This window comes from Hemiscyllium ocellatum, chromosome 1 (assembly GCF_020745735.1).
Source record: "Hemiscyllium ocellatum isolate sHemOce1 chromosome 1, sHemOce1.pat.X.cur, whole genome shotgun sequence".
In the NCBI taxonomy this organism is placed as follows: domain Eukaryota; kingdom Metazoa; phylum Chordata; class Chondrichthyes; order Orectolobiformes; family Hemiscylliidae; genus Hemiscyllium; species Hemiscyllium ocellatum.
The window spans coordinates 37667998-37690859 of record NC_083401.1 but is presented as its reverse complement, the minus strand read 5'-3'; the positions used below and the strand labels follow the sequence as shown (position 1 = coordinate 37690859).

The window sequence follows — 22862 nt, the reverse complement described above, 5'->3', positions numbered from 1 at the left end:
CACAACATTTTTTTTGATGGTACACACTGCTGCCATGGGTTGGTGGTGGAGGGGGCGAATGTTAAGGGTGGTGAATTTGGTGGCAATCACGTGGGCTGCTTTGTCCTGGGTATTTTCTCATCAACATTTTCAGAGATCCTATGATACATCTATGGAGCAGATAGAAATAGAACCCAGGCCTTCTGACTCTGGTAGGGACATAATCACTGCACCACAAGAACCGTTATGGTATCAAGTTTTTTGCATGCTGCATCCACGCAGACAAACGAAAAATATTCAATCACACTCCAGAGTACAAAGGTCAGAGGCTCTGATCTGCATTTGTAACTACAGTAATTATATTTGGCTTGTCTAGTTCACATTATGGTCAGTGGTAACACTCAGGATTCAAAAACAGGATATTCAGCAACTGTAAAGTTGAAAGGAGATGGCTACATTCCTTGCAAATAGTCATTAAGTGGCATTTATGAAGCAAATATCACCACCACTCATCAGCCAATGTTTGATTGCTGTCCAAATCCTGCTGTATATAGAGACTGCATCAGCATCCAAACAAACAAACAAAGTTCAACTGTTCCCCAATCTTCACCTTATAATGGAGGGAAGATCAATGAAGTAACTGAAAATCGTTGGATACCTTGAGGAACTCCTGTAGCAATATTATGGGACTAAAATAATTGGCCTTCAACAGCTACAACTTTGTGCAGGGTATGACTCCATCAGTGGAGAGCTTTCCCTCAATTCTCAATGACTTCAGTTTGGATCAGATTCATTGATGCCATTCTCTGTCAAATACAGTCCCCTTCACCTTGAGTTCAGCTTTTTTTGTCAATGTTTGAACTAAGGTTATAATACAATCAGTACTGTAGTTGAGCAGCCCTGACAAAATCAAAACTGAGCATAAGTGAGCAGATTATTGCTGTGCAAATGCCGCTTGATAGCCTTGTTGATGGCACCTTCCATTACTTCACTGATTGACTGTGGACTAATGGGGTGGGAATTGGCTAGGTTGGATTTGTTTTTTTTTTATGGATTGGACATACCTGAGCAACTTTGCACATTGTCACACTGACATTTCAACAACAAGGAACTGGATTGTACTCCTTGGCCAGATTCCCCTCACCAACACTTATCCACAACAAATTCCAACTTAAAAGATATACTGTTCTAACTTTATTGCTCTTTCCACAATCCCACAGGAATAGAAGACTACTGAACTGAGAAGCTATAGCAATCAAAAATGATAACACAAACTGGGATCCTTTCTCTGAGAAAAGGGAAAACCAGCAGGTGAGCTAATAGTAGTCTTTTAAAATAATTGAATAGTTTGATAACCTAATCATAGGAAAATTGCTTATATTTATAGGATAGTCTAATTAATTCCAATAAAGGATTCATCTTTACTCAGAAGATGGTTAGAATGTACAACTTGACACCACTTGGAGCTGTTGAGGTGAACAGCATAGGTGATTTAAGGGTAAGTTAGTTATGTACAATCATGGTGAAAGGGATAGATGGAAATCTTGTTAGGTTTAGAAAAAAATAGGGTGGGAGTCCACAACCATTGACATATTGATTACTTGAGCTGAATGATCTGTTTCTGTGCTGCAATTTTCATGTAAATCAAAGATGATTTATTCTATTGATCATAGAATCCCTACAGTGTGGAAGCAGGCCATTTGGCCCAATCCTCCAAAGAGCAACCCACTCAGACCCACTGCCCAACCCTGTTCTTATAACTCTGCATACCCCATGGCTAACCCACATAGTCTGCACTCTATGGGCAATTTAGCATGGCCAATGCACCTACACTGCATATCTTTGGACCATGTGAGGAAACCAGAGCAGCTTGCAGAAACATAGACAGACACAGAACATGTAAACTCCACACAGACAGTCAACCAAAGATGGAATCAAACCCAGTTCCCTGGTGCAGTGAAGCAGCAGTGCTAACCTCTGAGCCACCGTGCTGTCCCAAATTGTCTTATGCTTCACAGTTTATTTTCAATAACTTTGATGATCAAGACTAGACCTATGGACAATAACTGGCTGTATTGTTTTCACACTTTCCATGGACAGGACAGACCTCATTTTCCACAGTGTCAAGTAGACCAGTTTTATTAGCCAATTTTGTAACTATCGCAAACCAATAAATCCCTTCAAAGGTTCCATAAAGGGAACTGATTTTTTAATGCAAATAAAAAAAGGCCGTCACAGCTGGGCCATCATTTATTGCCCATCCCTATTTACCCAGAGGGCGGTTGTGATCACATTGCTGTGGTTCTGGAGTCACATGTGGGCTAAATTTCCTTCCCTGAAGTACATTAGTGAGCCAGATGGGATTTTTTTTGACAATTGACAATGGTCGTCAATAGATTCTTACTTCAAATATTATTTAAATTTAATTCAAACTCCACTACCTGACATGCCAGAATTCAAATTCAGGCCCCCAAAACATTAGCTGAGTATCTGCATTAGTAGTCTAGTGATAATACCAATAGGTCTCCCTTTATGTGGGATATTCTAGGATCATGTTTCTCAACACAACTTCCACCAATTTGTGTTCCAGCCCTCTTGAGCTAAAGGCCAACATTCAAATAATCTTTATAATTATCTTTTGTGCCGATACAATAATATGCTTTTTAATAATTTTTGTACTTTGATGTCCAAACCTCTTCGCTCCTGCATAATTCCTAGTTTCTTGCCACTCGTGTATTTTTCAAGTCCATAGTGAATGACCTCACCCTTCTCTACATTGAACTCCAGATGGAATAATATAGAAAAATAAATAGATGTGTTTTTTTTTGAAAGGCCATTTCTGTATCATGCGATTGAAATTATTTGGTCAAATATGAAGAGGGGTCATGAGAGAAATGTTTTGTGAAAATCAACTTTCAAAAACTTTTATTATTCATTAACGAGATGAGGGTGTTGCTCACTAGGCCAACATTTATTTTCCACCAGACAATTAGAAGTCAATCAAGTCGTTTTTATGGTGATCAGCAATAAGGCATTTTTTTTTTATTCAAGAGTTTTATTGAATTCTAACTTCACCATTGGCCATGCTGGGATTTGAACACCACATTTCAAGGATATTAGCCTGGGATTCTGCATTACTAGTGCAATGATATTAACAATTAGCTATCACCTCCTACAAGTATGAGATAATCAATTTATTAATAACAATTGAGGTCTGTGGGATTTGACAGGGGTACACAGAATTGGTTCAGGAACTGAAAGCAGGGAATCATTCTGAAAAGGTGTCCGAAAGTACGGCAGAATTAGACACACAGCAATTTTGAAAACAGAATGGGCAAATACTTGAAGGGGAATGAATTTGAAAGATGGTAGGGAAATAGCAGGAATATGGAACAAGATATTGTATCATACTGTTTTGGGGCAGATGGTGGCAATATGAACCAATGGTCCAGTCCAGAGGCCCAGGCTAATGCTCTGGGTTCAAACTCCACCACGATAGCTGATGAAATTAAAATGTGATTCATAAATCTGGAGATAGTTTCATCATCTCTATTACTATCATTGATAATTGTGTAAATTGATTTGGTTCACTCTTGTCTTTTAAAGGAAGGAAATCAGTTCTTATGTATGATGCTAAACTCACAGACCTTAAAAGGGCCAAGCAAACCCTTCTAATCAGGCAGGCAAAAGTGAGGACTGCAGATGCTGGAAATCAGTCTAGATTAGAGTGGTGCTGAAAAAAGCACAGCAGGTCGGCAGCATCCAAGGAGCAGGAAAATTGACATTTTGGGCAAAAGCCCTTCATCAGGAAAGGGCTTCCTGATGAAGGGCTTTTGCCCGAAACGTCAATTTTCTGGCTCCTTGGATGCTGCCTGACCTGCTGTGCTTTTTCAGCACCACTCTAATCTAAACCTTTGTAATCAGTAATGCCCACACCCCATGAAAGAACAAAAGAATTCTATCCAATTATAATCCAAAATGTTCTATTTCGCTCATCTTGCTCTTTGATTATATAGATGCAGTCCCATACTAAGCCATGCTTCTTTTCTATTAGCTGCATTGAAATACCCTGCCACTGGTTCCAGACATTTTGTTTCTAAAAAGGAATCCCAAATACGAGAAAGTTTGCATGATTATCATGTTTCTGTATTTTTCCCAAATATATTGATTGACTAGCCTTTACATGGACTGCAGTAGTTTCAGAAGGCAGCTCCCCACCACCTTCTCAAGGGCAACCAGGCACAGGCCAGCCAGTGATGCCCACATCCCACAAGCGAATGACAAAAAAAAGTTACATTTTCATTGCAGTATATGAGTTTACTACAGTGACAGAGTTATTTTCTTTTGGTTTGCTGACACCATCTTTTAAAAGTTAGAACACAGGTGCTAAAAACATGATAATATTTGCAGAATGACACACACGTATATTTGAAAACATGCGGCCTAGCCAATCAACATTAACAGATCCTTCTATTATGAAGGACGTCAAACTTAATACAACACTTTATATCAATATGTTAGGGATAGCAATTAGACTTTGATGTTTTGTGATTTCAATGAGGCCAGTTGTTGCCCTAACCAGTGCTTCAGTTGAAAAATCAGTTTACAGATTTACAGGCACCAAACTACTAACCATGAAGCCTTTTGGCCCAAGGGATCAAATAAGACAATCCTCCAAGAGAAACACTTATGATTTGCATCATGAATGCCAACTAGAAGAAGCAACATTTAAAAATAAAGGATGCTGTAAAACATAGGGATACGCCTGCAACACTAGAGATCAGACATCAGAAATTGGTTCGTGACTATAATCTCCTGCATGCTGAGTTTATAGAATGTGAGGAGGCCAAAGTCCAAAGGAATATCCAGAAGGAAGGATGCTCATAATAGTACAATGAGAGATTTATGCAATGATAAATCTATAAAAAATTTCCATTTTCCAACTGTAAGCTTGTTCTGGATAATTTTTGTTTAAGGAAAACTAGAGACATGATAGAATGACACCCAGCATTGAGATTGTTTTGCATTTGGATTCTGGATTTTGCTTTTATAGGATGTGCGGTCTTTACATTGAAACAATAAGCAAAAATAGTTGTGATAAGCACTTACCAGCTCCAATTTTGTTTCTTCAATTTTTACTTTGGCACTGTAGAAATTCTGCAAAATATAAGTTCAACACCCCAAGCTAAAATATTATTCTCACACAGTAACTAAAAAAATGAAAATGTTATATTGATTAGTAGTGGAGAAACTGCACAAGAGATCATTTGGGGTAGAATTTCAAATCTTTACTCCATGTAGTTCGTAACCTTGCCTGTCAAACAGATACGTAGCACTTACAGGTGTCAAGTCATGGTAGGATTTCAGCTTTGTATTCAAAGATTCTACTTCCTTCTTTGTATTTTCCAGTTTCTGGAACACAAACAGACAGAACAATCCGGTTCAATGATGTGCATTTCCCCATCATTTGACAGAAATTTCTGTTGCTTCATCCCATGATCCACTCTTAGATCAACAGTTAGGAGGCTAGATGATCCGCTAGGCTGATAACACTCCATTGTTATTCTACACATTCACTGCTCCAAATTGCCCGCAAGACACCTTGGTGTAAGAAAATCTGTTTCAGGTCTAAGAGGCAAACTCAAGATGAATAATTGGTCTGATTTATTGTTGAATTCATACATTTCCAGCCCTTTGCCATCTAACCAAATTTAGAGAATGAACATGATGATCTTCTGACAGGATAGTCCATGTAGACAATCAAACGCATAAACACAGTGAACACCACCAATCCACTGAATTTGCCCTAATTCCAATTTTGTTTTTACGTACAATACATATTAAACAAAACAATCCTTCCAATATTTGCGGTTTCATACCTACCTCAGAAAGTTCTACAAGCGATTGATGATCTAGAGATGCATCAAATCCAACCTGCTTCAGATCATTCTTTTAAAAGAAAAATGGATATTCAAAGATTAAAAACTTAAAAGAAACATTGCAAAAGTTTCACAATTAAGACAGCTATACAAAAAGAACACAAGTTGTGCACTGGGAGTGGAGGATATAGGGAAAGGGAGAGCAAGAGCAGTAGGGCCAGGCAGTATGGAAAATAAAGAACATGAAAGCATGAGAAGGGTTAAAGCATGAAGACCACTGGCAATCTGTGGTCTGTGGAAGGCAGGGTGGGATAAGAATAGTGGAATGCTCTTGCACCAATTAGCAGAGTAAGGTTCAGGCTGAAAGGTCACTATGGCGAGATGAGATAACACAAGTAATAAAGCAAGTTTCTCTGTTAAGTGTTATTATGACAGGATTGGGACATGACATTAAAATATCTCATTAATAGTTAGTAGAGTCAGCTTGAGACAGGAGACTTTTGTAATAGATGGAACAGCTAAATAGCTATCATGACAGGTTAGTCTGGAATAGAAGATCATTGCAGCAGAGTTAGCAATAAATATCTAATCTTGACATTAGAATAACATTAAATAGAATGTACAACTAAAGAGATAATGGGAACTAACATCACTGGTTTACTGTGTAGCTAGAGTGAGGTACTTTGATTTATATTGTTGGACATGCTGATAAGCTAACAGAAACATGATAAAAAAAATATAAAAATCCACAGACCCTGAAGTTCAGGGGCATTCGAGAATCTGCTTTCTCAGTGTCACGGTTTTTTGTTTGCAAATAAAAGACCTACTTCTTGAAGAACTCTCTGCGTCTCCTGGTGATTCTCTATATTTTCTACACGACAGCAGTAACAAAAAGAAAAGATAGAAGTACAGAGTATGTTTCCACTGGCAGGTGAAACTACGACAAGTGTGCACAGCCTCAAGATTAGGAGGAACATCTTTCATTTTTCTTCCTGAAGAAGTCTGCTGTTAGTTGACACTACTTCAGGAAATGTTTTTAAAGCCAAGATAAATTTTTTTTTGAACAATAAAGGAATTAAGGGATACGGTGAGATAAGGTGGGGCAGGTGGATCGGAGTCCACGAAAAGATCAGCCATGATCTTATTCAATGGCGGAGCAGTATCGAAGGGCCAGATGGCCTACTCCTGCTCCTCATTCTTATGGTCTTATGAAATCATGGCTTTAACACTGACCTCTAAACTTTGGCTCAGTTGGCTCCATTCTTTCATTTTTTTTCTGAAGAAGTCTGCATTCTGCTTTTTACACTCTATTTTTGCCTTGGCTTCAATGAGACAGGCATCTGTTTGCAGTAAATCCCTTAAAATAAGACAAAATATTACAATTACTGATATTACACTTCTCTTGTGCCAAGTGTGTCAGTTTTTGTGAATAGTACATTTTGATGTTACATTTAAGAAACATCTGGATGCGCACTTAAAATGGCAGGGCATAGTAAGCTATAGACAAAGTGCAGGTAAATGGGATTAATGCGGCTTGATGTTTGTTGGTCAGCTTAAACAATAGTGGGCTAAATGGTCCTCTTTCTATGCTATGTGACTTGAGGACTATTTCACATTAGGGTCAACATGAAGCCTCGAGATCAAACGTGCGTGAAACTTCAATCCAAAAAAATGAGCCTTGTCTCCAAACTGTTGTGAGACTCGTACAAACTGATGACTTTTAAAAAGAAAATTGAATTCTCAGCAACTGACTTAAAGAATCACATGACAAAATTTCATGTTTTCAGACCTTTATTGAAAAGGTATCTAAAAACATTAAGTGAATACAAATACAGATGCTGGAAATTTGAAATATAATGTAAATGCCAGAAATATTCAAACTGCTGGAAAATCTCAACAGGATTGGCAGCATCTATGCAGAGAAAGCAGAGTTATTGTTTCGGGTTGAACTGATGCTCTAAAGGTCACTGGATCTAAAATGTTAATTCTGTTTTCTCTGCATAGTTGCTGCCAGACCTGCTGAATTTTTCTAGCAATTTCTGATTTTGTTTCTTATTTCCAGCATCAGTAGACGTTTGGATTTTTTTAATGGAAATACTCAGCAGGTCACAGCGTCTGTAGAGAGAAACAGTCAGCATTTCAGGTTGGTACTGTGTCTTGAACTCATCCTCACACACACTTCCATTATAGAGGCAGAGTTGTACAGCATGGAAACAAACCCTTTGGTGAACTCATCTATGCTGACCAGATATCCTAAATTAATCTAGTCCCATTTTCCAGCATTTGGCCCATAACCCTCTAAACCCTTCCTATTCATGTACCAATCCAGAAGCATTTAAATGTTGCAATTGTACTAACTTCAACACTTCTGGAAGCTTATTCTATACATGTACCATCCTCTGCATGAAAAAGGTCCCCTTTTTATCTTACACCTGTGCCCTTTAGTTTTGGGCTCCCCCTACTATGAGAAAAAGACTCTGGCGATTCACCCCATCCATGCCCCTCATGTTTTTATAAACCTCCACAAAGGTCACTCCTCAACTTTTGACGCACTAGGGAAAATAGCCCCTGCCTATTCAGCCTCTCCCTATAGCTCAAACACCCTTGTAAATCTTTTCTGCACCCTTTCAAGTTTATCAACAGCGTTCCTACATCAGGGAGATCAGAATTGAACACAATATTCCAGAAGTAGCCTAACTATTGTTCTGTCTAGCTGCAACATGACCTCCCAACCCTAAAACTCAATGCACTGAACAATAAAGGCAAGTGTACCAAATGCCTTCTTCAAGTATCCTGTCTACCTGTGACTCCATCTCCATGGAACTATGAACCTGCAGCCCAATATCTCTTTGTCCAGCAACACTCCCCAAGACCCTAAGTGTATAAGTCCTGCCCTGATTTGTCTTACAAAAATGCACCACCTCACATTTGTCTAAATTAAATTTCATCTGCCACTCCTTGGCCCATTGACTCAATTGATCACATGTAATCTTAGATAACCTTCTTCCCTGTCCACTACACCACCAATGTTGGTGTCAACTGCAATCTTACTAACCACTCCTCCTATATTCACTTCAAAATCATTATATAAATGATAAAAAGTGGCGGACCCAGCACCGATGCCTGCGACGCACTGCTGATTACAGGCCTCTAGTCCATAAGACAACCCTCCACCCTCTGTCTCCTACCTTCAAGCCAATTCTGTATCCAAATGGTTAGCTCTCCCTGGATTCCACGTGATCTATCCTTGATAACCAGTCTGCCATGCGGAATTTTGTCAAACACCTTGCTGAAATTCATATAGACAAAGTCCACCGCTCTGTTTTTATCAATCCTCTGTCACTATTTCAAAATACTTAATTAAGTTAGTGAGACTCAATCAAGTTGGTGAGACAATTTCCAATGCACAAACCCACCTCTATAATATGGACACTTTTCAAGATATCACTATCTATTTCTCCAAGTTCTCTAGCTTCCATATTCTCCTCACAGTAAATCACCAAAAAATAAATTCTTTAGTATCTCACCCATCTGCTGTGGTTCCACACACAAACAGCCTCGCTATCTTTAAAGGGGCCTTATTCTCTCCCAAGTTACTTTTTTGTCCTTAATGTATATGCAGAATCTTGTTGGATTCTCCTTAAGCCTATTTACCAAAGCTGTCTCATGTCCCCTTTTTGTCCTCCAAGTATATTCCTAAAGCCCTTCTACTCCTCTGGTGATTCACTCGATCCCAGCTGATATATACCTGACATATGCCTCCTCCTTTTTCTTGACAAGAGCCTCAATTTCTCCAGTCATCCAGCATTCCCTACTCCTATGAGCTTTGCCTTTCACACTAACATGAACATACTGCCTCTGGGCTCTTGTTACTTCATTTTTGAAGGCTTCCCACTTTCCAACTACCCTTTACCTGCTAATAGCCTCTCCCAATCAATTTTTGAAAATTCTTTCCGAAAACCGTCAAAATTGACCTTACTTCAATTTAGAATTTTAACTTTTAGATCAAGTCTATCCTTTGAACACAGAACATAGACTAGGACTGTACAGGAATGGCCCCTTCAGCCCACGATGTTGTGCCGAACACGACCAAATTAAACAGATCCCTTCTGTCTGCCCTTGGTCCGTATCCCCCCATTTTTTGCATATTCATGTACTCATCTAAAAGTCCCTTAAATGCTCCCATTGTATCTGCTTCCATCACCACCCCTGGCAGCACGTTCCAGACACCTACTACTAAAAACAATTTGGCACGCACATCTCTTTTGAACTTTCCCCCTATTACCATAAATACATGCTCTCTAGCTTTAGGCACAACAACTCTGGGAAAATGATTCTGTCAATTCTATCTATGCCTCTCAATTTTATTGACTTCTATCAAGTCTTCCCTCAGCCTCTGCAGCTCCAGAGAAAACAACCTAGGTTTTTCTAGCCTGTCCTTATAATTCATGCCCTCTAGTCCAGGCAGCATCCTGGTAAACCTCTTCTGCACCTTCTCCAAGCCTTCACATTCTTCCTATAATGTAGCAACCAGTACTGAATGCAATACTCCAAGTGTGACCTAACCAAAGCTTTACAAAACTGCAACATGACATCCTGACTCTTGTACTCAATTCCCCAATAATAAAGGCAAGCATGTTATATGCCTTCTTTAGGTGCCACACAAGAGGCTGCTGCATGGCATTATGGGAGAAGTATTAGCATGGATAGAGGATTGGTTGTTTAACAGGAAGCAAAGAGTGGGGATAAATGAGTGCTATTCTGGTTGGCAATCAATCAGTAACTATTATTGTGCCTCAGGATTCAGTGTTGGGACCACAAATATTCACAATTTACATAGATGATTTGGAGTTGGGGACCAAAGTTTGCACATGACACTAAGGAGAGCGGCAGAGCAAAGTGTGCAGAGGACTGTTGAAGGAACATAAATACTTTCAGTGAGTGGGCAAAGGTGTGGCAAATGGAATACAATGTTAATAAATGTGAAGCCATCCATTGCGGGAGGAATAACAGTAAAAAGGACGCTTACTAGAAAGGTAAAAAAGTTGCAGTATGCGGCTATGCAGAGGGACCGGGCAGTCCTTGTGCATGAATCACAGAAGGGTGGTCTGCAAGTACAACAAGTAATTAGGAAGGCAAATAGAATTTTGTCCTTCATTGCTAAAAAGGATAGTGTTTAAAATCAGATAGGTTATGTTACAGCTGTATAGGGTGTTGGTGAGGCCACACTTGGAGAAATGCACACAGCTATGGTCTCCTTACTTGGAGAAACGATGTACTAGCACTACCTGAAATACGGAGGAGGTTCACTAGGTTGATTCCTGAGTTGAGGGGGTTAGCTTATGAGGAGAGGCTGAGTAGACTGAGATTATATTCATTGAAATTTAGAAGATTGAGGAGGGATCTTATAGAAACATATAAAGTTATGAAGGGAATAGAGGAGATAGAATTGGAAAAGATGTTTCCACTGACAGGTGAAACTAGAACAAGAGGGGATGGGCTCAAACATTAGGGGGTGCAGATTTAGGACTGAATTGAGAAGGAACTTCTTCACCCAGAGGGTTGTGAATCTATGGAATTCCCTACCCAGTGAAGTAGTTAACGTTACTTCAATAAATGTTTTTAAAGCCAAGATAATTCCTTTATTGTTCATAAAAAATCTAAGGGTTATGGTGAGAGGGCATATAAGTGGAGCAGAGTCCACAAAAAGGTCAGCCATCATCTTATTGAATGTCGGAGGCAGCTTGAAAGACTGGATGGCCTGCTCCTGTTCCTAGTTCTTATCACCCTATACATTTATGTTGAGAGAGTGTGGTGCTGGAAAAGCACAGCAGGTCAGACAACATCAGAGGAGCAGGATTTTCCTCCTCCTGCTGCTCTTCCGATGCTACCTGACCTGTTGTGCTTTTCCATCACAACACTATTGACTCTGATCTGCAGTTCTCACTTTCTCCAATCTATCTGGGTGGCCACTTTCAGGGAGCCATGGACTTGAAACACAAGATTCCTCTGTACATCAATGCTGTTCAGGTTTCTGATCTCCCAAAGTGCAGCACCTCAATCTTGTCCTGTTTAAACTCCATCTGCCACTTCTCTACCCATATCTGCAACTGATCTATATCTCCCTGTATTCCTTTGACAATCTTCTACACCGATCTTTGTATCATCTGCAAACTTACTAACCCACCCATCAGTAAGTCATTTATATATATCATAAACAGCAGAGATCCCTGCAGAACACCACTAGTCACTGATCTTCAACCCGAGAAACTTTCTACCACTGCCTCTATGGACAAGCCAATTCTGAATCCATGTGGCCAAGTCACCATGGATCCCATGCATCTTCTGGATGAGCCTACCACAAGGGATCTCATCAAAAGCCTTACTAAAATCCATGTAGACAACATCCATAGATTTATCCTCACCAATCACCTTTGTCACCTCCTTGTAAAATTTAATCTAGTTAGTAAGACATGACCATGCCCTGCATAAAGACTGTCCTTAATTGGGCTATGCTTTTTTAAATGCACACTAGTCCTAACCCTAAGAATTCTCTCTAACAGCTTCCCAACTACTGATAAGAGACTCACTGATCTTTAGTTGCCTGGATTATTCCCATTTCCTTCCTTGAACAGAGGAACAGTATTAGCTACTCGCCAGTCATCCACAACCCACTCCAGTGGCTAATGAGGATACAAAAATCTTGATCAAGGCCCCAGCAATCTTCCCTCCTGCCTTTCTCAATAACCTGGGGTAGATTCATTGTGTACTGGGGACTTATCTACCTTAATGCTCTTCAAGAGACCCAACACCACTTGTTGCTTGATCTCAAAATGGCCTACCATGCTCCACACTAATCTCAATATCCTCCATATCCTTCTTCTGGATGAATACTGACACACAGTACTTATTTAGGATGTCACCCATATCCTCTACATCCAAGTACAAGTTCCTTTATAGAGTGTCCTACCTTCTCCCTAATTATCCACTTATTTTTTAATGTATACATAGCATGCTTTGGGATTCTCTTTAAACCTGCTTGCCAAGTTCATTTAGAGTCATGGAGATGTACAGCATGGAAACAGACCCTTCGGTCCAACCTGTCAACGTCGACCAGATATCCCAACCCAATCTAGTCCCACATGCCAGCACGCGGTCCATAACCCTCCAAACCTTTCCTATTCATATACCCATCCAAATGCCTCTTATATGTTGCAATTGTACCAGCCTCCACCACATCCTCTGGCAGCTCATTCCATACACGTACCACTCTGTGTGTAAACGTTGTCCCTTAGGTCCCTTTTATATCTTTCCCCTCTCACCCTAAAAACCTATGCCCTCTAGTTCTGGACTCCCTGACCCCAGGGAAAAAACTTTGCTTATTTATCCTATCCATGCCCCTCATAATTTTGTTAACCTCTATATGGTCACCCCTCAGCCTCAGACGGTCTAGGAAAAACAGCCCCAGCCTGTCCAGCCTCTCCCTGTAGGTCAGATCCTCCAAACCTGGCAACATCCTTCTAAATCTTTTCTGAACCTTTTCAAGTTTCACAACATCTTTCCGTTAGGAAGGAGACCAGAACTGCACGCAATATTCCAACAGTGCTGAACCAATGTCCTGTTCAGCCGCAACATGACCTCACAACTCCTGTACTCAATACTCTGACCAATAAAATAAAGCAAATCAAACGCCTTCTTCACTATCCCATCTACCTGAGACTCCACTTTCAAGGAGTTATGAACCTGCACTCCAAGGTCTCTCTGTTCAGCAACACTTCCGGGGACCTTACCATTTAGTGTATAAGTCCTGCTAAGATTTGCTTTCCCAAAATGCAGCACCTCACATTTATCTGAATTAAACTCCATCTGCCACTTCTTAGCCCATTGGCCCATCTGGTCCAGATCCTGTTGTAATCTGAGGTAACTCTCTTCGCTGTCCACTACATCTCCAATTTTGGTGTCATCTGCAAACTTACTAACTGTACCTCTTATGCTCGCATCCAAATCATTTATGTAAACGACAAAAAAAAGAGGACCCAGCACCGATCCTTGTGGCACTCCACTGGTCACAGGCCTCTAATCTGAAAAACAATCCTCCACCACCACCCTCTGTCTTCTGCCTTTGAGCCAGTTCTGTATCCAAATGGCTAGTTCTCCTTGTATTCCATGAGATCTAAGCTTGCTAATCAGTCTCCCATGGGGAACTTTGTCGAATGCCTTACTGAATTCCATATAGATCACATCTACTGTTCTGCCCTCATCAATCTTCTTTGTTACTTCTTCAGAAAAATTCAATCAAGTTTGTGAGACATGATTTCCCATGCACAAAGCCATGTTGACTATCCCTAATCAGTCCTTGCCTTTCCAAATACATGTACATCCCGTCCCTCAGGATTCTCTCCAACAACTTGCCCACCACCGAGGCCAGGCTCACCGGTCTATAGGTTCCCTGGCTTGTCTTTACCACCCTTCTTAAACAGTGGCATCACATTAGCCAACCTCCACTCTTCCGGCACCTCACCTGTGATTATCGATGATACAAATATCTCAGCAAGAGGCCCAGCAATCACTTCTCTAGCTTCACAGCTCCTTCTTGCTCTCTTTATTCTCTCGTTAATTTATTTTCTGCTTTCTTTATATTTCGCATGGACTCTGTCCAATTTTAGCTTCCTAAACCTTACATACACTTCTTTTTTCTTTTGATTAACTTCTTAACCTCTCTCGCTATCCGAGGGTTCCTCAGCTTGTCATCCTTGTTCTTCTTACTAGAAGATGCTGGTCCTGAACTCTCATCAGCAGGTGCTTAAACAATTCCCACATATCAAATGTGGACTTGCCTGATAGCAGCAACTCCCAATTAACACTCCCTAGCTCATGCCTAATAAGGTACAACTTCGATTATACAAATATCAATTATCCGAATTAAGGATTATCCGAACAAGATCAAAGTCCTGTGAAAACGACATTAGGCAACTCAGTATTCAGTTATCAGTTAAACGGCATAATGAGATGTATTGCTGGATAGCCATAGCATGTTTGGACTACTGGCACTCATAATTTACCATTTGTTTATGATCAGATCAGTTATCGAAACGATCAGTTATCCAAACAAAATACTCCTGCCCATCTCATTTGGACAATTGAAGTTGTACTGTACTGATTTAACTTGACCTCCTCCAATTTTGAGCCTTAACATATGGTCCTGACTCATCCTTATTCATAGCTATCTTCAAGCCTAAGGAGTTGTCATCACTGTTACCAAAATGGTCTCTCACTGAAAGGTCAGTCATCTGGCCAGGCTCATTAGCCAAAACAAAGTCCAGTATAGCCCCTCCTCTAGTTAGACTATCCAAATATTGTTTCAATATTAGATGCATTTAAATTCTGCCCCATATAAGCCTCTTACACTAAGGGAGGCCCCTCCGATATTGTGGAAGTTAAAGTCATCCACTATGACAACCCTGAAGTTCTTGCATCTTTTTATAATAGGCCTACATATTTGTTCCTCATTGTGTTGGTAGTTATTGGGGGACCTAATAACCTAATCCGATCAGAGTGATTGCATCCATCTTATTTTTGAGATCTACCCATATTGCCTAAGTGGATGTCCTCGGAGTGTAGATGGAACATTCTCAGTGATTAGTAATGCAATTCTTCCACCTAGTTTTACCTTCCTCTCGGTCTCATCTAAAACAACAAAACCCTGGAATATTGAGCAGCCAGTCCTATCCCCCTCTCAACAAGTTTCTGTCAGAGCCACAACATCATAGCAACATGTATTAATTCAGGCTCTAAGCAGGTCTGCCTTACCAATAAAACTCCTTGCATTGAAATAAACACACTTCAGCCCATTAGTACCATCGTGTTCATTTACCTGCCTTTGCCTGTCCTTTTTTTCCTGATTTACTGGTCCTAATATGCTGCACTTGCTGACCTGCTGCTCTGGCACTCTAGTTTAAACCCTCAAGTAGCACTAGCAAACCTCCCTGGTTCCCCTCCAGTTTAGGTGCAACCCACCCCTCTTGCATAGGTCATCCGTGCCACAGAAAAGGTTCCAATGATTCAAGCTCCTGAAACAATGCCCCCTGCACCAGCTCCTTAGCCACGTATTCATCTGTCATCTTTATATTCCTTGCCTCACTAGCACATGGCACTGGTAGTAACTCAGAGAACACTACCCTCGAGGTCCTGTTTTTCAAACTCTTTCCTATCTCTGTACTCACTCCTCCGAACCTCATCCTCTTTTTACCATAACATTTTCATAACTAGTTTAAAACACAGAATTATTATCACTAGTCCCAAAGTGCACCTCCACTGACACCTCAGTCACTTGCCTTGTCTTCTTTCCCAAGAGAAGGTCAGGTTTTGCTCCCTCTCTAGTAGGTACATCCAAATACGGAATAAAAAGTTTTCTCGTACACAATTAACAAAGTCCCCTACATTCAGGCCCTTAACACTGTGGATATGGCAGTCTCAGATTAAGTTTAGGAAGTTAAAATCACTTATTATTAGCTTATCATTCTTACAGATATCTCCTTACAAACTTGCTTCTCAATTTCCAACTGTCTATTAGAGGAGCCTATTGTACAATCCCAATAAGATGATTATCCCTTTCTTCTTTCTCAGTTCCACCCAAGTAATTTTACGATGCACTCTTAGCAGTTATCGCTAACCAAAAGCACCACTCTCCTCCTCTTCCCCACCCCCACCCCCTCCCCCCCATCCCAACGACCCTTGCCCCAATTTCTATCTGCCAGCCCTACCCTTTTCTGAGCTACATTTCTGTAATAACTATGATATCCCAGTCCCAACCATGCCCGGAATTCATCAACTTAACTGTCAGGCTTCTTGCATTGAAATAAATGCAGTTTGATTTCTCGCCATACCTCGTGCTCTGCCTTGCTCCTGCCTGCCTTGTCTACTTAACCTACTCCTTGGCTCAACTGTACCAGTCTCAAACATTTTTTTTCCTCGCTAGCTGTTTAGTTCCTGTCCCCCCATCCCCCCATACTAGTTTAAAGCTGCCTGAGTGCCACTCGCAAATCTCTCCGCCAGGATATTGGTTCCCTTCCAATTCAGGTTAATTCTAATGAAAGCTACATCGCACTGAATCCTACACCCAGCTATACAAGGGTGCATCTTCCAATATCCTTATATTTATGCTGATCATCCTTGTGAGCAGAGAAAACAGTTAATGATTCAAATCCAATGACCTTTCTTCAGAAATATTCCTGGGTATAAATCGTTCAGGAGAAATAAAAAAGGAGGAGAGATAGTGGTGGTCGTTAAGGATGACAGTACAGTGCTGGAGAAGCAAGATGTCTCAGAGGGTTCAAGGATGGAGTCAATTTCCATAGAGCTATGGATTAAAAAGGGTATAATTACATTGTGTGTAGTCTACAGACTACCAACTACTGTAAAGGATATAGAGGAACAATCTGCAGGGAAATTTCAGAGGAATGCCTGCATTACAGAACAATTGTAATAGGAATCTTCAGTTACCCAAATATAGACTGGGATACTGGCAGTGTGAACGGTAGTGAGGGTCAAATGTTCACAGAGTCAGACCTTTCGGTCCAACTCGTCTGTGCTGACCGGATGTCCTAACCTAGTCTTGCCCCATTTGCCAGCACTTGTTCCATATTCCTCTAAACCCTTTCTATTCATATACTCATTCAGAAGCCTTTTAAATTAGATTAGATTAGATTACTTACAGTGTGGAAACAGGCCCTTCGGCCCAACAAGTCCACACCAACCCACCGAAGTACAACCCACCCATACCCCTACATTTACTCCTTTACCGAACACTACGGGCAATTTATCCTGGCCAATTCACCTAACCTGCACATCTTTGGACTGTGGGAGGAAACCGGAGCACCCGGAGGAAACCCACGCAGACACGGGGAGAATGTGCAAACTCCACACAGTCAGTCGCCTGAGTCGGGAATTGAACCCGGGTCTCCGGCGCTGTGAGGCAGCAGTGCTAACCACTGTGCCACCGTGCCGTCCACTAATGTTTCAATTGTACCAGCCTCCACTATTTCCTCTGGCAGCTCATTCCATATATGTACCATCCCTTGCATGAAAAAGTTGCCTGAGGTCCCTTTTATATCTTTCCCCTCTCACCCTAAATCTATGACCTGGACTCCACCAACCCAGGGAAAAGACCTTGTCTATTTATCTTATCCAACCTCTCATTATTTTCTAAATCTCTACAAGGTCACCCCTCAGCCTCTGACGCTCCAGGGAAATCAGCCCCAGCCTATTCAGCCTCCCCCGAAAGCTCAAATCGTCAAACCCTGGCAACATCCTTGTAAATCCTCTCTGAACCCTTTCAAGTTTCACAACATCCTTGCAATAGGAAAGAGACCAGAATGCACACAATATTCCACCAGTGGCCTAACAACCAATGTCCTGGACAGCTCCAACATGACCTCCCAACTCCTATACCTCAATGCTCTGTCCAATAAAGGAAAGCATACTAAATACCCATTTCATTAATCTATCCACCTGTGACTCCACTTTCAAGGAATTATGAAACCGCATGCCAAGGTCTCTTTATTCAGCAGCACTCCCTAGGACCTTACCATTAAGTGTACAAGTCCTGCTAAAATTTGCTTTTCCAAAATGCAGCACCTCACATTTATCTAAATTAAACTCCATCTGCCACTCCTCAACCCATTGGCCCATTTCCTGGAAATGAGGTGGGCCTAGTGAATTAAGTATCTAGGGCGATATTTCAGGGACAGTGATCATTGTACCATAAGGTTCAGGTTGCGCTGGAAAATGACACGCAACAATCCAGAGCAAGAATAATCAGTTGGCAAGCACTGACCTTCATGGGCTTGAACAGAATTGAGCAGGATTGATTGGAACAAGAGGGTGGCAGGAAGGTTAGAAACTGAGAAATGGGCCACCTTCAAGGAGCAAATAGTTTGGGTACAGTTCAGATATATTCCCTCTAATGTAAAAGGTAGGGTAAACAAATTCAAATTTCACTACATCACCAAGGAGGTAGAAATTAACAATAGAAAGAAAAGGTGTGTTTATAACAAGTATAAGGCAGAACATACTATTGAAAATCAATATGAATACTTCAGATTTAATGGAAAGGTGAGAAAGCAAATAAGAAAAGCAAAAAACAAAAAAGACTAACAAATAATATATAGGGAAATCCCAAAGTCTTCTATTGGCATATAAACAGTAAGAGAATAGTTAAAAGGAAGAGCAGAGCCAATGAGAGACCAAAAAAAGGATTTGCAAACAGTGACAGGGGACATGGTGGAGATAGTACATGAATACTTTGCATCTGTTTGTACAAAAGAGGAGGATTCTACCCAGGCCATGTTGACAGAGGAAGTAAGTCAGTCATTAGAAAGTATCAAAATTAATAAGGAAGCCAATGGGGAGAGATTTTTGGCACTTAGATTTAACAAAGCACGGAGACTGAATGAGAAGCACCTGAGGATTTTGACAAAAGTGACAGCACAAATCATGAAAAGCACAGGCCATAATATTTCAGTCTTCCTTGGACTCCAGGGAGGTAGCGGAACATTGCACAATCAGCAAACTTCTCCACTTCCGACCATATGATGGAGGGAGGGTTATTGATGAAGCAGCTGAAGATGTTGAATGTCGTGGAGCTGAAATGAATGACCAACGACCCAAACCATCTTCCTGTGTGTCAGGTATTTCAGCTTAACTTTATGGAACTATTCCAAGCAGTGAATCAACATTTTCACAAGAGAGGACAACGGAACAAGCATAGAAACAGAGCATCACTAGCCCTTCAGAACTCACTTTTCCAGAGACTTTTCCAGATTGATGGCTTCAGTCAGTTTCTTCGACAGGTCACTAATTATAACCATCTGACTTCTGTTCTCAGCTGCTAAATGGTCAGAGGTCAAATCTTTTATTGCAAGCACAAAGCTAAATAGAAAGATGATAAAATATTAAGCATTCACAAGGAAAATGTTAAGTACCCGTACAAAGCAAAAAAAAATTCTCAGCTATAAACCAAGATTTGTCAGGTTTATGGATTCTATTTTCAGTTTGTGATTAAATGTTTAATATGTAAGTTGGATCAATGAAGCATGAACCTGACCCATTCTAAGTTCAACAGCTTGCCAGCATTTACACAGGTTCAGCAGGGAGGTGGGATTAATGAGTGAATGGCCACTTTCTGTTCTATATTATTTTAGATTTCTAATTTACTATGCTGTTGGAATGCTGGTAGAAGCACACTGTTGCAGCATACACCCCTTCAGAAGGAATAACATTTACAATTAAATATTAGAAGAGTTTGTTTCACGTGAGATCCACTTAGTCTGCCTTCTCTCACACCACACTGATCACAGATTCAGATGAAAAGACATTGATCTAAAACATTAACATTGTTTCTCTCTACACAGATGCAGCCTGATATACTGAGCATCTTCTGACTGGCCTAATGTCTGAACTGTTTGGAAATCATTGACAAACTCAATTTTAAGTACTTTCACACAGCTAACTTTATTCATTCACCAATAGCTGGCATGGATATGGTGGCAATGGACAGCTTCTTGATGTTTTTTGGTAAACTATTTATCATCTCCAACATGAGAGAATCTATCAAATGCCACTTAAAATTCAACAGCATTAAGATCACGGAATTCCCCCATGAACAACATCCAGGAACTGAAGATTATCAGATCTGCTCTCTCATTGAATAATATAGTAATGGGGCTCGACAACCTTCTTCTGCTTCTATATCTTACAGTCGCATGGGAATACCATTCCCTGCAAGTCACCACACCACCCTGACTGGGAGTTATCTCACTGTCATTGGGTTAAAACCCTCAAACTTCCTTCTCAGCATCATTATAGGTATCTACAACCCAAGGACTGCAGTAAGTGGTTCAAGGCAGCTCATCTCTGCACTCTTCAGGTCCAGTAGTTTCAAGTATGCAGTCTTTGTTGATAGGTTCCCAGTCCTATTGTCTGTTCTGTACGTCCAGCAGGTTGGCTATTGTTTCTCTGGCTAGGGTTTTGTCGATAGAGGTGAACGGTGCTGTTACATCCAATGAGACCATAGTTTCTTCTTTGTCCATGTGTATATTTCTGATGATGTCCAAGAATTCCTGTGTTGACTGTATAGTGTGTCTGGATCCGCTGATGAGGTGTTTCAGTTTCTGCTGTAGTTCTTTAGCCAGTTTGTGTGATGGTGTCCCTGGTAGTGATACTATGGGTCTGAGTGGGATGTTTGGTTTGTGCACTTTCGGTAGTCCATAGAATCTGGGGGTGTTGTGGCTTTCAGGTTTCATTCTCTGTAGGTCAAATCTGGTTATCCATTCATATTTTTGTAGGTTCCTCAGTGTGTTGTTTATCCTATTGGTGAGCTGTGGGGTGGGGTCAAACTCCTCTTTTGGTAGGTGTTGGTATCTGCAAGTAGTTGTTGCATTTTTTGGATGTACTCTGCTTTGTTCAGAATGACCGTCATTCTGCCTTTGTTTGCTGGTAGTATGACTAGGACTCATAACAGCACACAAACCAACAGCCACTCTCAGACAACAACTCACCAGGATGAAGGACCCGATACCTAGCATGAGCAAAACCAATGTAGTGTACAAAATTCCATGCAAGGACTGCACAAAACACTACATAGGACAAACAGGAAGACAGCTAACGATCCACATCCATGAACACCAACTAGCCACGAAACGACATGACCAACTATCCTTAGTAGCCACACACGTGGATGACAAGCAACATGAGTTCGACTGGGACAACACTACTATTATAGGACAAGCCAAACAGAGAACAGCCAGGGAATTCCTAGAGGCATGGCACTCATCCACTGATTCAATCAACAAGTACTTCAACCTGGACCCAATATACCGACCACTGCAGGGGACAGCTGGAACTGACAACCGGAAGCGGCAGATACAAATCACTATAAATGCCGGAGGAAACATGACAGAAGCGCTTCACAGGAGGCTCCCTGAGCACTGAGGATGTCACCTAGATAGGGGACGAAATATCTGCAACACAAATTCCCAGCTCGGTGAACAGAACCACAACAACAGTCCTAGAGTCAAAGTCCTACAGCATGGAGACAGATTCTTTAACTCAACCTGGTTCATGCCAACCAAACTGTCCATGCATGCTAACCCCATTTCCCTGCACTCAGCCTATATCCTTCTAATCCTTTCCTAGCCATGCATTTGTCCAAATGCCTTTTAAATGTTGTTAATGTACCCACCTCAACCACTTCGCTGGCAGCTCATTCCATATGCATACCACTCTGTAAAAAACGTTGCCCTTCAGGTTCCCTTTTATCTTTCTCTAACCTTAAACTGATGCCCCAGAGTCCTCGATTCCCCAACCCTTGGAAAAAGACTGAGTGCATTCACCCTATCCATGCCTCTCACAATCTTATACACTTCTATAATATCCCCCCTCAGTCTATTACACGCTAAAGAAAATAGTCTTAGCTTGTCCCTATAACTCAGACCATTGAGTCCTGGCAACATCCTTGTAAATTTCTTCTGCACTCTTTCCAGTTTAATAACATTCTTCTTATAACGAGGTGACCAAAACTGAACACAATACTCCAAATACACCAACATCCTGTACAACTGCAAGATAACTTCCCAACTTCTATATCAATGCCTTGATTGATGCAGTCCAGTGTGCCAAAAGCCTTCTTCACTGCCCTGTGTGAGAGTCCACTTTCAGAGAACTGTGAACCTGAAATCCAAGATCCCTCTGTTTCACTAATCTCCTTCAGGCCTGACCATTCTCCATGAAAGTCCTAGCTTAATTTGACTTTCCAAAATGCAAGACTTCACACTTATCTGTATTAAATTCCATTTGCCATTTCTTGGCCCACTTCTTCAGCTGATCAAGGTCCTGCTGCAATTTCTGATTACCTTCCCCACTGTCCACAATGCCTCCTATTTTAGCATCATCAGCAAAACTTACTAATCATGCCTTGTACATTCTCATCCAAATCACTAATATAGA

General features: G+C 41.0%; 1 protein-coding gene across 1 annotated transcript in view; it reads right to left on the bottom strand.

Moving 5' to 3' along the window:
• The window catches only part of haus1 (HAUS augmin-like complex, subunit 1), a 43635-nt gene that overhangs the window by 2508 nt on the left and 18265 nt on the right, over positions 1 to 22862 (bottom strand). Inside the window, exons 4-8 of the mRNA XM_060828885.1 lie at positions 19659 to 19787; positions 7092 to 7215; positions 5863 to 5928; positions 5320 to 5391; positions 5089 to 5136 (exon numbers count right to left, since the gene is read on the bottom strand). Of these exons, the coding sequence (XP_060684868.1) occupies positions 5089 to 5136; positions 5320 to 5391; positions 5863 to 5928; positions 7092 to 7215; positions 19659 to 19787 (439 nt within the window). The remainder of the gene's footprint in view (positions 1 to 5088; positions 5137 to 5319; positions 5392 to 5862; positions 5929 to 7091; positions 7216 to 19658; positions 19788 to 22862) is intronic.